This window comes from Carcharhinus amblyrhynchos, chromosome 18, assembly GCF_965287045.1.
Source record: "Carcharhinus amblyrhynchos chromosome 18, sCarAmb.v2.hapA, whole genome shotgun sequence".
NCBI classification, from domain to species: domain Eukaryota; kingdom Metazoa; phylum Chordata; class Chondrichthyes; order Carcharhiniformes; family Carcharhinidae; genus Carcharhinus; species Carcharhinus amblyrhynchos.
The window spans coordinates 32,631,206-32,648,608 of record NC_137341.1 but is presented as its reverse complement, the minus strand read 5'-3'; the positions used below and the strand labels follow the sequence as shown (position 1 = coordinate 32,648,608).

The following is a 17,403-nucleotide window of genomic DNA, read 5'->3' as shown; positions in this document are numbered from 1 at the left end:
TCCAGTGAGAAAGACTGTAGAAGAAGGATGCACCATCTGTGGCCATCTATGGAAGTTGAGGATAACATTAAATTGAAAAAAGAGTGTACAATTCTGCAAAGATTACTGGTAGGACAGAAAATTAGACAGGATTCAAAATTCAATGACTAATAAAAAAAGGCAGAAATTTGAAAATGAGAGAAAGCTTGTTGGAAATATAAAAACAGGTAGTAAAAGTTTCTACAAGTATTTTGTCATGTCCCAGTATATTATGAGCTTTCAGTCTAAATTTTTAAAAACAGCAAATACACAGATTACTAATATGGCTGCTGTAACTCATGTGGCCTTTGGCATTTTGAACTTCAGAAGGTTCCAAGATGCAAATGAATAGCTAATTAAATATGGGTATTCACAACCTCCTGGAGAATTCACACATCCTTAAAAGGATGAATCACAACTAAACGATTATAGAATTCCTGCCAACCTGACTCTCAGTTTCACTCTGGACAAAATGGGACGTTAAACTCAATATGTAAGACAGATGTGAATGGAGATCCCATCAACCTTCCATTGTGTGATGATAGTTTCCCTCATCCAAACCAGACTAAGATGAATCTCAAAGTATTAAACGACAATACAGGACTATTGTAATCAACATACACACCACCCTTTGTTTGGAAAATGTATTTTGAACTTGCGGAATTCATATGTTGAGGGAACGATTTTGTTGTCTGCTTTTAAAACCAGTGAGAAGCTGCTTGCAGACAGTTCCACCAAAAACCATCAAGATAGTTGCAAGTCAACAAACAACTAAGGTAATTTGACAGCAATACTTTTAAAATAGGAGGCCGTACCTAAGAGAAAAAACTCCCCAAACTGCTCAGGTTAAAGTTCACTTATGAACCAACCTCCTAGAAATTCAATCACAATAAACATTATAGTCTATTAAGAATCCCTTGCTTTACAAGACCTTCATTTTAATGTTAAAGCATTAGTTACATCTAAGAAACTACAAGCCTGCCACAAGAAAGACTGAGATGATTACAAGTTGTAACAGTTTATTACCTTCAATCTGTAGCTAATCTTTGTGTGTGTGTGTGTGTGTGTGTGTGTGTGTGTGTGTGTGAGACAAATGAGTGAAATGTGGTGTCAAATTTGGGCTATGTATGTGATAATAAATAACCTTTATTTTTAAATATACAAAACATTAGTTGCTGCAATTATTTAATTGGGATGCTTACTCTGAGGATAAGAAAATATTAATCTCTTACCTGCAACCATACTGTCACAAGGATAAAAGGAAAAACATAAATTCTGTCTGTGACAATTTTAAAAAGGAAATGAGTAACTAAAGGAAATATTGGTCCTCTAGAAAGTGAGTCAAGGAAATTAATAATGGGAAATAGGAAAAGGCTGAAACATTGAACAGATATTTTGTGTAAGTCTTCACCCATAGAAAACATAATTACTATCCAGAAATACTGGTAAATCAAGAGATGAAAGGGAGGGCAATTCATTAAACAATTTGAACTAAAGGCTGACAATTCCCCAGGATCTGATAGTCTGTATCCCTGGGTCTTAAAAATGTGACTGCTGAGACAGTAAATGCATTGATTGTAATTTTCCAAAATTCCCTAGATTCTAGAAAGGTCCCATCAGATTGGTAAATAACGAATGTAACTCTTCTATTCAAGAAGGGAGTGAGACAGAAAGCAGGAAACTACAGGCCAGTTAGTCTCACAATTGTCATAGGGAAAATGCTAGAAACTTGTTAAGGATGCTATGGCACCTTAGAAAGTCTTAATATAATCAGGCAGAGTCAACACGGTTTTGATAAAGGAAGGGACAGTTCTTTGAGAAAGTAACAAGCAACATGGATAATGGGAAGTAGTCGGTAGAGATAAATGGGTCTCTTTTGGGCAAGATGACAAGTGGAGTACCACAGAGATCACTGCTGGGACTTCAACAATTTACAATTTATAGCAATGAGTTGGAAGAAGGGACCAATTGTCTGACTGTCAAATTTACTGATGACAAAATAATTGTGAAAAGGGCAAAAGGAGTCTGCAAAGAAATATAGATAAAGTGAATAGACACAAATTTGGCAGATGGAGTATAAAATGAGAAAATGTGAACTTTGCTAAGTAGAGTAAAAAGGCAACATATTAGCCTACTAGAAAGAAGCAAAAGAACTCAGGTGGTGCAGAGATGCCGGTGTTATAGCTGTACTAGAACAGCTTGACTAGAGGCATAGCTAGTTCTGTAATCCAAGTCTCCAGTATTATTGCCAGAATATTGTCAGGGCCTTTACAGCATTCAGTATATTCAGCCATTTCTTGATATCATGTGGAATGAATTGAATTGGCTGAAGACTAACATTTATGATGCTGGGGGGCTCAGGAGGAGGCTGAGATGGATTATCCACTTGGTACTTCTGGCTGAAGATGGCTGCAAATGATTCCTGTCTTTGCACTGATATGCTGGGAGGATGCAAATATTTGTGGAGCCTCCTCTTCTAGTTGTCAATATCTTATTAATGGCACTGTTAAGATCCAATGGTAAACACATTGTTAAATGGCAATTTTATTGTTAAACAGATTATGAGTATTTGTGAACCTATAAATGAGGACCCCCAGCAGGATTGAGGCTTTCCTTACTCTGTGGGCATGGGGTTGTTTTATTGACCTTTTAAAACATTCAGTCAAAATGTGGTTAAAGTGTCCTTGGTGATGTGTTTTTGTTTATCACAATAGCTTTTTAATGGGCTGCTCTTTAAATTTGTCTTTAGTTTGTTAATTTGGTTAAATTGCCTCTAACTTCCTTAGATGTAAAAGTGTAAAAATGGGGACACTCAGCATTATCAAGGCCTTCCATGCCTGATGGGTGCTTTATTGACACCTTTCATACACTTTTGATGTTTTCAAGTTTTCTTTGTGAATTAATTTTGTTTGTTGCAGTTCCCCTTTAAGGGGCTGCTCGCTTAATTTGTCCCTTAATTTGATTTGCTTGGTTGTATAAATGAAGACAACCCCTCCCTCCATTGACTTGCTAACTTGTGTTCAATTGTTTCTCTTTAATTTGTGTTAACTGTTTGTTCAATTAAAAAATAAAACTAGATGCGTAGTAATGTAAAGTAAAAACTATGAAGACAGAGTTATTAAATATTTTTAAGGCAGAGTTAGATTAATTCTTGAATAAGAGAATAAAAGGCTAATTGGGATAAACAAGAAAGCAGAGTTGAGGCCACAATCAGCCAATATCTTTTCAAATGGTAGAGCAGGCTTGAGGGATCACACGGCTTATTCCTCCTGATTCAAAAGTTTGTATGTAATTAATGGTAAGTTACCCAGTTGCATCAAACAAAAGGTCCAGCTTCATTTGTTGCTCTCTTTACCCAATGAGCTGTTGCTTTTTAATCATTATCTCCCTTCTCTTGACTTCCCCCTTAAATACCCAGCCTCATTACTTCCCGTTTTGCTTTCAAAAGCCTCCCAAAACCTGAACATATCAGTGTTTCTTTCTCTCTTTCACCCTGTTAAAATCCACTTCTCTGCTCAAAGATCGCTCAGTAAGAGGCACACTATTGAAATGTAATTTTTGTGTTGCTTTAAGCTGCCTTAGCAACCATAATGGACTCCTCTCATTCAGTAGCAAACTCAACTTACTCACTTTTCCATTTCACTCTCTTCTACACGAGGCATAGAACAGCTTTCACTGCTTGGTCGTCCAGTTTCAAAGTCAAAGTAATTCAGAGTATCCATTTCCACATCATAGAAAAAGACCCTGGAGTCTGGGGTTCCATTCAGCTTGAGGGAAAACACCCAAACATTTCATGAGTATCCCAATAACAACACAATATAGGATAATTAAACATCAACAAAATAGAAGAAACACAAGCTGAGCAGCACTTTTCCCACACATTGCTATGAGAATTGAAATTCAGTAGAACAGGCCAATGGATTAATCAGCTGTTTGAGGATGGAGTCTGCTAGACGGATGTGAAACAAAGCAGGCTCATTCCAATTATAACCTCAAAATGAATTTTGCACTGCCTACCTTTGCACATTCCCATTGAAATGTGGTGCAGGGCCACAGCATCTCAAGTTCCCAAATCACCCTGCTCCCCAGTTTGGAGAGAATCGGACTATAATTAGGCAAAAGTGAATACTTGTTTTTTTTTAAACATATATTGTGATAACTGAAGCCCACTGCTTGGATTACTTGCAGTCCTGAATCTGTAAAGAGCCAACTTGTTCCACAACACAACACCATATTACTTGTATAAACAAGCTTAATGAAGCTCAAGGGATTAGCAGGAAGTGTTGGACTTAACCGTTCATCATCCTGAATCTTTAGAGAAGCCACACAGACCTATGCATTTAAATAGGAACATTACGCTTTCCTTGACCGAATACACGGGAGAGTCTAAAGGCAAGTGCCTGGAATATCAGGAAATCACACAGAAACGTGGCTGGAGACTCCATTAACAGTGACTAATGAATGTCTTACGTTAGAATAAAAACATTATCAAATTGATGTTCTGCTGCGTAATTGTTCATGAAATGTGTATTCAGTGGAAGCAGGTGGGGACTGTAAGGGCTCTTCAGCTTTGGTTATAGTCCATTTGTGAGAAATGACTTGGAAGGCAACAGGAAGTCAACCATTCTTCCCTCGTAAGTGACTATGACCCATCCGCAGGCAGAACACAATGAACTGACAAATCAGCATTGTTCTTGGAACTCAACAGAATATTTTTGTTACAGCAATAGTGTTGACCCAGCAATCAGATGATTACACACAATGCTGTAGAATGGGCCCAAGTATCATTTTTCTTGCACCTCTCTGTACCCTTCTCAAAGGTAATATGATCCTTCTATTCTTAAGTGTCTAAAGCTGCTTACAACAGGTGTCTTTTAAAAAATATAATTTTGCATTTGTGTTACTTCTCTGTTTTTGTGTAGTTGACTGAAAGGTAAATATTGGCCAGGACACCAGGGATAAAGCCTCAGCTCTTCTTCAGAATACTGCCAAAGAATCTTTTAGATCCACCTAAGAGCACAGATAGGGCCTCCATTTAACACTGCATCTGAAAGATGGCACCTTCAACAATGCAATATTCTGCTAAAGTGTCAGCCTTGATTTTTGTGCCCAAGTCCTGAAATGGGACTTAAATCTACAAGTATTTGATTTCAAGGCAAGAATGCTACTCACTGAACCACAGTTACAGTACTGCAGTGAATCGTCAATGTAGACTGTTTGTTGAAATCTTAAAGAAGGGGTTAATTAGCTCACATTTACATATATTGCAATAGGAGTGATAGTGGGTCAGGAATGGGTTCACAGTGCTGCAGTCATGTCTCTGACCACCTCCCCCCTCCCTACCCCGAGTGCAGCAACCAGGTGGCAGCACAGAGTTGTGGAATTGCCTTTATGCTAACAATATGATGGAACTAAAATTTCCTGCAACTCTAAACTCATGATAGAATGCCACTGAAAAAAAACATTACCATTGCCAGACCAGCTGCATAGGGAAGTCGGTTTGGATCTTCACTTACTCTGTTGATGAGAATGCTGACGTTATTACCATTGGAGTTGCACTTCACAGATGCAATACGCCCCAGATTGGGGACATGCTCTGCCAGGTTTTTAGCATTACAGTGAGGCTTTGCTTCCCTGCAGAACAGAATGATCATCAGGTTAGGCCAGTGTCAGGATACTGATACTAATTTGTCCCCAGAGGCCTGAAGAATAGACAAAACAAGACAAAACAGCTCTGTCGAATGGTCATCAAGACTTGAAACATTGGTTCTATTCTCGCTTCACAAATGCTGTCATATCTGCTAAGATTTTCCTGCATTTTCTGTTTTTGGATCAAACTTGAGACCTCTGAAGACACCCCTGCTCTTTTCCCAGCAGTGCCATGGGATCTTTATCATCCATTTCAGAATTCAGATGGGGTCTCATTTTAACATCTCAACCAACAGCACTTCCAAGACTGTAGCTTTCCCCGAGTACTACATTGGATTATGTGCTCGAGTTTCTTTGAAGTTATAGCTTCCTGACTCGAGAGGGATGAATGCCACCTTGTGAACCACAGCAAAGTATTTTTGTTTACAATTCTCCCTTCCCTGAAGATCCTGCTATTTGCCCAAGTTCCACGACATCAAACTATTTTCTAGCACCCTGTTCAAGTGAGAGGCAAGACAATGAGTGTCCCAAATTATTCAAACATAAGCAGTGCTCTGCCCAAGTCTAACCATGTGTTCAATAAGAAAAACTTGTATTAAAGAGTAGTTTTAATGGGGGGCTTTAATTACCCGAATATGGAAGGGGACAGTGGTAGTGTAAAGGGTGGAGATAGGAAAAAGTTCCTAGATTGCGTTCAGGAAAATTTTTTATAGCAGTATGTATCCAGTCCAACCAAAAAGAATGCATTGTTGGACCTGGATCCTGGAAATTAGGTGAACCAAGTTGATCAAGTGTCAGTGGGGAAAAAATTAGGAGACAGTGATCATTGTATTGTAATGTATTGGGACGATGATAGAAAAGGAAAGCAGGCAATCCAGAGTAAAAATAATTAACTGGGAAAAAGCCAACTTCAATGGGGCAAGAATGGAGCTGGGCCTGTTAGACTGGAATGAAAGGTTAATTGGCAAAACTGTAGCAAAACAATGGGATACCTTTAGTACAGGTATGGCCTGGATACAGTCTAGGTATATTCCCTCAAAAAGGAAAGGTAGGGCAACAAATCCAGAACTCCCTGGATGAAAAAGGAGATAGAAATTAAGATAGGAAGAAGTGTGTTTAAGGCAGGCATCAAGTAAACAATACAGTTGAGAACCAGGAGGGATACAGAAGGTTGAGGTGAGGTGAAAAGATTAATGAGAGACATGAAGAGGGGTTAAGAGAAAAGACTGGCAGCCAACATAGAGGGATCCTAAAATTTTCTATAAGCACATAAATAATCATCATTATTCCTTTTACTAAAGACCTAAAAGGGAATTAATACATGGAAACAGGGGCATAGCTGAAGTATTAAATGAATATTTTGCATTTGTCCTTACAAGGAAGTAGCTGCTACCCAAGACAGAGTGACAGATGAAGAAATTCTGAACCTAAAGGTTTTCAAAATTGATAAGGAGGAAGTGTTGGATTGGCAGTTGGTATTGAAAGTTGACAGGGCACTTGGACTGGATGAGATGCATCCAGAGACGTTGAAGGAAATGAGAATCGAAATTGCAGGGGCGCTGGCCATTATCTTCCAGTCTTCTCTAGACTCTGTGGAGGTGCCGGAAGTGTGGAGAATTGCAATTGTTACGCCCTTGTTCAAAAATGTTGTAAGGATAGCTCCAGCAATTACAAGCCAGTTTAACATTGTCTAGAAACAATTATTTAGAATAGAATTAGTAGTTACATGGAAAAATGTGGGTTGATTAGGAAGAGCCAATCATAGATTTATAAAGGAGAAGTCGTGTCTAACTAACTTGGAGTTTTTGAGGAGGTAACAGAAAGGGTTGATGACACTAAATGCTTTGCTATGGTGTACATGGAGCTTCAAAATGCATTTGATACAGTACCACACAACAGACATGCGAGAAAAGTTATAGCTCATGGAATAAAAGCGACAATAGAAACATGAAGCTAAATCGGTTGGATATTGGGAAGCAGAGAGTAGCAGTCAATGGATATCTTTTAGACTGGAGGAAGAGTTGTAGTGGTGTTTCCCTGGGGTTAGTATTGGGACCCTTGCTTTTCTTAATATATATTAATGATCTAGATCTTGATGTGCTGGGAACAATTTCCAAGTTTGCGGATGACACAAAACTTGGAAGTATTATAAACTGTGAAGAGAACAGTTTTGAGCTTCAGAAGGGCATGTACAAGTTGATGGAGTGGGCAGATAGTTAACAGATGAAGTTCAATGTGGAGAAATGCGAGTGATGCTTTTTGGTACGAAGTACATGGAGAGACAATATAAGGGGTGCAGGAGAAGAGGGACTTGGGTATATATTTGCATATCTCATTGAAGGTGGCGGGACAGTAGAGAGGGTATTAATAAAGTGTGTATTATTCTGAGCTTTATTAATAGGGACATAGAGTATAACAGCAACTAAGTTATGCTGAACTTATACAAGATACTAGTTAGACCATATTATAGAGATGTCAGCATTGAACTAGGGTACACAGAGTTAGAAGTCACACAACACCAGGTTAAAATCCGACAGGTTTATTTGGTAGCATGAGCTTTCAGAGTGCTGCTCCTTCATCAGGTGAGTGCAGGATTTGGTTCACAAACAGGCATATATAGACACAAACTTAATTACAAAATAATGGTGGAATGCGAGTCTTAACAGGTAATCAAATCTTTACAGGTACAGACAATGTGATGGGAGAAAGGGTTAAATACAGTTTAAAGAGGTGTGAATTGTCTCAAGCCAGGACAGTTAGTGAGATTTTGGAAGCCCAGCAATCTCACTAACTGTTCTGGCTTGAGACAATACACACCTCTTTAAACTGTACTTAACCCTCTCTCCACTCGCATTGTCTGTACCTGTAAAGACTTGATTACCTGTTAAGACTCACATTCCACCGTTATCTTGTAATTAAGTTTGTGTCTAAATATGCCCTGTTTGCGAACCAAATCCTGCACTCACCTGATGAAGGAGCAGCGCTCCAAAAGCTCGCGCTACCAAATAAACCTGTTGGACTTTAACCTGGTGTTGTGAGATTTCTTACTGTAGTTAGACTACAGCTAGAATATTTTGTACAGTTCTGGGCATCACACTATAGGAAGGATGTAAATGAATCAGAGTGCAGAAGAGATTTACAAGAACGGTTCCGGGGATGAGAAATTTCAGTTATAAGGATCAATTGAAGAGATTGAGACTGTTCTCCTTGGAGAAAAGAAGGCTAAGAGGAGATCTGATTTCGATGATCAAAATCATGAGGGGACTGGATAGTGTAGATAGGAGAAACTGTTCCCGCTTGCAAGAGGATCAAGAACGAGAGGGCACAGATTTAAAATGATTTGCAAAAGAAGCAAATGTGATGTGAGAAAACCCTTTTTCATGCAACAAATGGTACAAGTCTGGAATGCAGTTCCTGGAAGTATGGTGGAGGCAGGTTCAGTTGAAGCATTCAAGAGGAGATTAGATGAGTACTTGAATAGAAACAATGTGCTAGAATATGATGAAAAGGCAGGGAAATGGCACTAAGACATAATCTCATTTGGACAGCTGGTGCAAACATGATGGGCCGAATGGCCTTCTCTGCACTGTAACAGTTCTGTGACTCTTTGATACAGACCCTTCACAACCTCAGTTCATCATACAATTTTTACAGCCAACTATTATTGAAGTGTAGTCAGCATTATCGATTATGATTTCACATCATGGAATAAAACCTGAACCAATCTTACATCAAAGATAAATCACTACCCACTGAGCCACAGAGGAACAGATGCAGAATGTTTCTATTGTTTCTGTCTGCTTGACTGTAGTGCAAGATGCACTTTAAACAGCTCCTAATCTTCAAATTCATCAATGTAACCCCAAAGATGTGTGGGTTAGATGGATTAGCCATGGTAAATGTGTGAGGCTACAGAGATGGGCTGTGCAAGAGGGCCTGGGTAAGACACTCTGTCAGCGACTCAATGGGCCAAATGACCTCCTTCTTCTGCACTGCAGCGATTCTATGATAGCCAAAGATCTTAGAGATGTATGAAAAGGAACTAGAGCTTGTGAACTTTAATCAGAGTGCTTCCCGCCAGCACCCTCTAGTGTGTGTGGTGATTAATGTCAATGGTCCAGTAGTTAAATGTGTTCAAGTGTAGCATCAGTGATGCTCTGTGTAACGATATTCTGAATAACTTCCAAGGTAGCGGTGTTGTTTAGAAATAAGAGACACTGCCTCAATAATTATTGTAACAGAATAATATCACTGTTTGGCTCATTACTAAAATAAAAACAAAACAACAGGGATCTATAAGCACTTTAAAAAGATGTGGATTACAAACTGGAATGAAGTCCAAATTTGTGAAACACATCGTCCTTGTATCTTTGCATGATAATGTTATCCTCAGTTTAGAGTGCAACACTGTAATAAAGAGAAAGTTGGATTGCTTGGATATTAACCTTCAAAAATAACAGTCCAGAGATATTCTTCCACTAATTTGATCAAGGTTCTTCACATGGAGCCATATACAAAGCAGGAAATTACAGGCCTGATTTTACCATTTTCATTCTAAATGCTGAATCTGGCGCAATTCAGATCTGACTTAGAAATCTGCTTTCAGGAGCCTCCATACGCATTTTGCCTGTAAAAAGAAATCGCAGGTCCCATTTGCACTGTGGGCGGGACTTAGCGCACCACAAACGATCCGAGCTATGAGCTGCGCATGCACAGTTAGAAAACAAATTTGAAAAAGTGCACCCATGTCATATCACTCCAGGGCTGCAGAAAGCAGAGAAAGCGGCCCGGGAGCAATGGCCCCCACAAACATCACTGTCCCCTTACCACCATCCCCACAACCCCGCGCCGCTACCCAGACCGATTGCGACCCTCTACCCCCTTCCCCCCCACCCAATCGCCCACAGAGTGGCAGTAGACCTCCTTACACCACCTCCCCACCAGAGATCTGTCAGACCACCCCCCAACACACACACACACACACACACACACACACACACACACACACACACACACACACACACACACACACACACACACACACACACACACACACAAAATGATCTGGCCTCACTCCTCCCCCAGAGAATAATCTGGCCTCACTCCCCCCACCCCACCACCAACGATCGGTGCCCCCTCCAATCACTAGACGGTGAACGGCCCTCCCCCTTCCCCACCAGACAACGATCGGCCCTCCCCACCATCAGATAACAATTGCCTCCTCCCCACCCACCAGACAACGATTGGCCCTCCCCCCCACCATCACCAGACAATGATCAGCCCTCCCTCCTCCCTCAATCAGACAATGATATGACTTCACTCCCCTCCACACCCCCTCTAACCAGAGAACGATTTGACCCACCTCCTTCCCCCTGTCACCACTGATCTGAGCCAGAGAGCCGTGGGAAGCGCTGAACTTGCCTCTTCAGCAGCTGAAGTGCCCGATTCAGACTTTTATTCAGCAGGTTCATTTTGATGCAATTCCGGATTGGCGGACACAACGGTAAACGTGGAAATGCTGGTAAAGTTGTGTGGGCAATTCATTCATTCAATTTAAATGCATGCAAATGCATTTAAATCGCCATTGCACCAATTTTGGGCGCGAATTGGATTGCGGCCATTCCCAGGTCTCAGTAAAGTGGCCATCTGCGCGGACGCGGGTGCAGATTACGTCAATGGCCACCCAATTTTACCATGTTTTCATGCCCATTTTCAGAGCCCTACTTTTTCAATGTGGATCATTTGATAAGTCTGACAAACTTGGCTTATTGTAGTGTTCTATCTTACTTCCTAATTCCAGCTTTATTCTTTTTTATTTTAAGCAGTATTTTCCATTGTTCACCACAGCAGTAACCTCAATATCACTTCAAAGTGAAGTTTGAAGTGATATCACTTCACGATATCACTTCAGACAGTCCTTTCAGGTGAAGCAGCATTTCACTTGCACCTTCTTCAATTTGGTCTACTGTATTTGTTGCTCCCAATGCAGTTTCCTCTACCCTGGGGTGACTAAATGTAGACTGGGTGACCGCTTCACACCTTCACTCCATCCACAAGCATGACCCCAACGCCTGCCATTTCATCTCAGCATCTTGCTCTCCTGCCCACATGTCTTACCTCAGCCTGCTGCAAAGCCCCAGTGGTGCCCAATGCAAAATGAAAGAAAAACACTTAATCTTTTTGAGATTTTCCAGCATTTTACTGTTTTCGTATGTAATTAATTATATTTCTATCCCTTTCAGTTCTGTGGAATTTTTAAAAAATTTATTAGTGTCAAAAGTAGGCTAATAAAAACTTCCAGCATCACATGGGCTGAAACATTAACTTTGTTTCTCTCCATAGATGCTGCCAGGCCTGCTGAGTTTAGTCAGCGTTTTCTGATTTTATTTCATAGGAGGCCTTTTGGTTAAACCCTATAAATAGGTTTATTCAAGTGTCAGGATTGTGTACAATACCTGCGGGAAAGATCAAAGACCTTCACATGTGATGTATCTGTCCCCACCACCAGGAAGTTCCCACAGATGTGAAGGTGACATGGGTTTCCTTCCATCTCACTGAACACGAGCAGCTGCTTGACTGTACCCTGAAAGAAAGAACACACTCAAGACTCACAGTCAGCACCAAGGATCATGCCATGATAATACAGCAGTAACTCCAAGCAGGGCGCAGATGCAGAAAGTAACCTCCAAATATATTTTTCAAAATGAATTTGGAAGAATGTGGACATTAGCTATCTGGGTCTTTTCTTCTTTAGAATTTTCTGCTCTTTTATCTTGTATTGTATAAGCACATCCACACCCACCACCTGCCCCTCCCTCCACAACCCTCCCCACCACCATCCCCTCCGGCCCCCCCCCCCCCCCCCACACACACACACACACACACACACACACACACACACACACACACACACACACACACACACACACCCCTTGCCCCATTGCTTTGTGAGTGTCTAAGTAGGTTTTTGGTAACGTGTCCAGGATATGAAACTCTGGTCTGTGAATTATTTTTAAACTTCTGCATTTCTTTTTCATTTCCACAGAATCTCTCTCCGGCCCAGAATCAATGGTAGACCATGTCCTGGTTTTAAGCCATAAAGCACAGTTCATAGTCAATAAACTGATCTTGAAATATACATTTATTTCAAGTAGAAATTTCATTTTCCAATTCCTCAAAGGGGAAAGAACACAGAATATTCCTCTACAAGCAATCTTCATAAACACAGTCTACTTCCTGTTGTCTGTTTTATCAGCTGCACAACTTAGGTAAATCTTTCTGTGAAGATTTAACACTGCTCAACAATTCCAGTCAATTTGGTCTTTTTTTATGTATCTTTTTGACTGGTTGCTGAAGCTTATTAGAAATTCAGTTACCAGAATCATTTAAAGAAAGGCAGTCTGATCTGTGTCTTTATTCTCTCCATCTGTGCCATACAATGTAGTTAACCTGTTCTATCCACAATCTTCCCTGAATGGGAAACTTTCAGGGTTCTATATGTTCAGTCAGGAAATGTTCCTACACTGACTTCACCATATCTTCTGCTGCTGTGGCTCAGGCAAGGACAATTCACTGTTTCAAAACCAAAAATGTCAGAACATACTGGAGTTCCACCTGAATTCCATGAATCCACTTGTTGCAGATGTGACTGATCAGCGAATAGGACAGAAAAGTTGCCCGATTTTCCACCGCCCCAATCCCACCGTTCTCCTCTGACTGCAGGAACTTCACCACCACTAGAAGGGCACTGAATAAAGGACCTCTGTTTTCTGTCTGGTTGAGTACCACATCATATAGCTGATTTATCCACTCAACCAATACTGTGATTCAGTTTGTGAGGTCAGGTTGAAATACATCTGCGTTTAGGGTGCAGTACAGTGCAACTAACACGTAAAAGTCAATTCTTGGTTGTCTAAGCTTCCACAACAGAAACTGGAACGAGGTCTACCTGATAAAGTAGCCACTCACCCTGCCTTTTAAAATAAACAAGACCTTCTGATCTTTCTGTTCAATACAGCATGGTGTTGCAATATGCAGGACCAAATCTTTTTGAACATTTCTAATCATACTATCTTTGGGTACCTTTACTAAATTGTTTTTTGACTGCTGAGTAGCAGGACCTGTGGTCTATACAAGTTGTCAAAAGTGACAACCATCAGCTTTACAATTATAACAGCAAGTACAATGCTAATTAAGCAGCTATTGAATTTATTTCTGCACTGTCTGAATTCCAGCTTACAAATGAAGAAAATTGGATTATGGTGAGAATAGCGGTGCAGAATGCAAACAAGAACTCTTCAAAGCAAATGCTTCTTACAACATGTCCCACAGCACAAATTGCTTCCAAGCTCAATTTAGAAAAGAATTCTTTTGGAGATCCATCTAGAAAGACAATGTGAACACTGGATCCGCAGCCAATTACTCCTGGAGTAACACATCACTGATGCTGAAGGCAATTAAAACTTCCACTTACCTGCAGGGTGCGAACCTGTACACGGTTTGGCTCAACAGTGTAAATGCTCTCTTCGTGGACAGCCAAAACACAGGAATCACAGGGAAATGAGCCTGGATGAAAACCCATACTGCACATTATTGTCAATGGTAAGAATATAGGCAATACAACAGTGAAAAGAGATATGGGATGCAAAGTGTGCCATGCAGCATTCTACCAACAGAACCCCCGTGACCACAGATTCCATTAATACCCCCAGACGCCATGGGTGGAATTTTACAAGATTTTTTCTAAGTGTCCAGGAGAGTTCCAGATCTGTTTTTTTGGCTGCGTTTCCACACCCAATCTTACTCACTCTGTCTCTGAAAAGTTGGCTCATGAGTCTCTAGCCAGAGAGGCTGTGGATGGGGCTTAACTCACCAGGCAGCCTGTAGATGGAGATATTGAGTATATGCAGGCCTCTAATACTGCACATGCGCATTTGCACTAGCAGGGGTCTGACAGACAGAGAGAGAACTGTCAGACCCCTGCTACTGCAGGTAGCCTCAACAATACCTCCCCCCTGCACCCCCCACAATTGCAGGGGCCCGCAACCCGAGACACAATCTCAGCTGGCTCCTCACCGCCCAGATCAATTGCAGCTCTCTGCCCACCTCCTCACCAATTGCAGGCAGAGTGGCAGTGGGACCCCCTCCCTCCTCCACCAATCACAGGTATAGTGGCAGTAGGCCCCCCTCCCTCTCTCACTGATCGCAGGCAGAGTGGCAGTGGGTGTCCACCCCCCATTGGCCCTGCCCCCATTGGCTCCATCCCCTGACACTGCCCCCACACGCCCCGCTCCTTAATACTGCCCGATGGGGATTTCCCAGGTGCTGGGCTGGCACTGCCAATCTGGCACTCCCTTGCACTCGGCTGTGGGAGGGGTGGGGGGGGATGAGCCTCCGATTCCACTGGCAAGGCCAATGTGATTGGTTGGTCCCCGATCATGGGGAGTAGGTGTTTTCTCACTGGAGAGAACTTCTCCCAGCGAGGCCATAAAGACAAATGAGCCCAGGTAATTGAGCATGGCCTCACTAAACACTGTTTTAGTGAATGAGTCAGACCACTGAGAGGCCGACTGCACCAGAATTCCAGGTGTCATAAAATCGCGACAGGCCAAAACAGCCACCAGTCATGCTAGCCACTTTACGCCCGAAACTCATTACCCACTTTTAATATCACAACTGCTTGATTTCAACTGAAAAAGCTAATGATATTTTACCTGCATTTCTCAGTGATGGCCCAAATGGTTCAAAAACAGTTGTGTGTTTTCCATTCCATACCACTATTGTTTCCTACAAGAATAAGGAGCAGAGGTTTCGTTCAGTGCTTGGCTATCCAAATCAGGACTGATCAACACACTCATAATTTGAATCATGATTCAACATTAAAATGCTCCATGGCACATTGTAAATCCTCAAAGTGGCCAATAGTTCGTAACAGCACATTTTTAAAACTCCAATTCAACTGTGGAGTGGAGTATTATTCTTAAAATCATACAGACCTTGCAAAACTTTATTAAAAGCAGATACTAAAAACAGAACAGTAATGAGACATGTGCTTGGCCATTTCCATGCATGTCCATAGGGCTCCATCCTAGGAACAAAGAGTCTTTACTTTACAATGTCTTGAATGCCTCCACAAGGTGCCTTTCAATTCACAGAATTTTCCATAAACATGCTCTGATCACTGGCCCTTCCAACTGTGTGTGTGTGTGTGTGTGTGTGTGTGTGTGTCTCAAATTTCCCAACATGTCGTAATGAATGACCATGTATTCATTGCATCAAACCAAAATATATATTGAAATAAAGCAAAATGTGAAAAAAAATGAGAGTATTATCATGTTAGAGAACCCTAACAATAAGATATCTATGTTGGCACACATTCGGTGGAATTCTATGAGAACGATTCTAAGTGTCCAGCTAGTGTGAAAATGGAAGAGTTCCTGATCCATTTTTTGGGTTGGTTTTCACATCCAATCTTACGTACTTAGTCATTGAAAAACTGGTGTAGTCTGTTTCTAGCTACTGCAGGCAATAGGCTGGGCATAATTCATCAGCCAGCCTGTAGAGACAGCTACTGTGCATGTGCAGGCCTCTGATGCTGCACATGCACAATTTCAGCAGCAGCGGTCTGACAGGCAGAGAGAGAGAGCTGTCAGGCCCCTGCTGCTGTGGCCAGCCTCCCCCTGCCCCTGCAATCGCGGGACTTGCAGCTGATCATGAGCCCCACAACAGATGAACATCTAGTCCACACCTCCAACCCCTCCCAACGCTCAGACTGATTGTATCACCCCCCATCCCTCCAATTTGACTGCATTGCAGAGTGGCAGCAAGGATCCCTCCATCCGATCCTACTGGAAAGTGGCACTGGGCCCCCTTCTCCACCCCAAACAGGCTGCCCCCTTCATTTTCTACCCCGTCATGCCCCACCCCCATAGGCCCTGCCTCAGCACTTGCCGATGGACAGTGCTAAGGTGCCCAGTGAGCATTGCCCAGGTGCCAGACTGGCACGAAAGGGCACCCCCTCCTTCTTGTCCCCAGCCTCCCTGGGGCCTCAATGGCCTCCAGATCCATTGGCAATGCCAAAATGACTGCTCCCCATTCATGGGGAGCAGGTGTTTTCCTCGCTAGAGAGAACATCTCCTGAGAAGGCCATAAAGGCAAGTGAGCCCAGACGATTGAGTGGGGGCTCACTAAACACATGTAAATCAGTATTTAAATATGTTTAAATAAATTATTCAGATTCTCACCCATTTCTGACGAGAGGCTGACCTCGCTGGAAAGCCGGTTCTGGTGAAATCACGAGAGCCGTGAAATCAGCGCGATCCTAATTTCTCGGTTCTCGTACAATTTTACCCAGCGATAGGCAGGGCGAGCAAAATTCTGCTCATTGACTTTCCTCTGCAGGTTTCAATGATATACAAACAAGCCAATTTCATGTGAAGTGATACATGCATTTCAAACACTTACCTTGGTGACATAAACCCCTTTAACATGCATGTCTGTACGGAGCATCTGCTGGTTTCCAGAGGAGAAGAAGGTAAGGTTCAGTTGATTGGGAGCCACCTGCATGGCTGCTACTTGTTGGTTGAAATGAGCAGACATCACCTGCTCATTAAGGATAAGGACAATGCCAGCACTGATCACAGACAGAAGATTCTTACTGGAGCCCCACTAAACAAACACCAGATACACACAGGTTACCAAAGCAGCAATAATCAGGCAACTCTTCCTTTCTCCACT

General features: G+C 41.8%; 1 protein-coding gene across 5 annotated transcripts in view; it reads right to left on the bottom strand.

The window, feature by feature from the left end:
• The window catches only part of ift140 (intraflagellar transport 140 homolog (Chlamydomonas)), a 114,147-nt gene that overhangs the window by 70,891 nt on the left and 25,853 nt on the right, over positions 1–17,403 (bottom strand). For 3 of the 5 annotated variants that reach the window (XM_080206698.1, XM_080206700.1, XM_080206703.1), the window contains 6 exons: positions 17,131–17,334; positions 15,381–15,453; positions 14,141–14,232; positions 12,123–12,250; positions 5,487–5,652; positions 3,649–3,785 (listed from right to left, as the gene is read on the bottom strand). In XM_080206698.1, the coding sequence (XP_080062824.1) occupies positions 3,649–3,785; positions 5,487–5,652; positions 12,123–12,250; positions 14,141–14,232; positions 15,381–15,453; positions 17,131–17,334 (800 nt within the window). The remainder of the gene's footprint in view (positions 1–3,648; positions 3,786–5,486; positions 5,653–12,122; positions 12,251–14,140; positions 14,233–15,380; positions 15,454–17,130; positions 17,335–17,403) is intronic. The other 2 variants (XM_080206701.1, XM_080206702.1) reach the window with 1 other exon arrangement.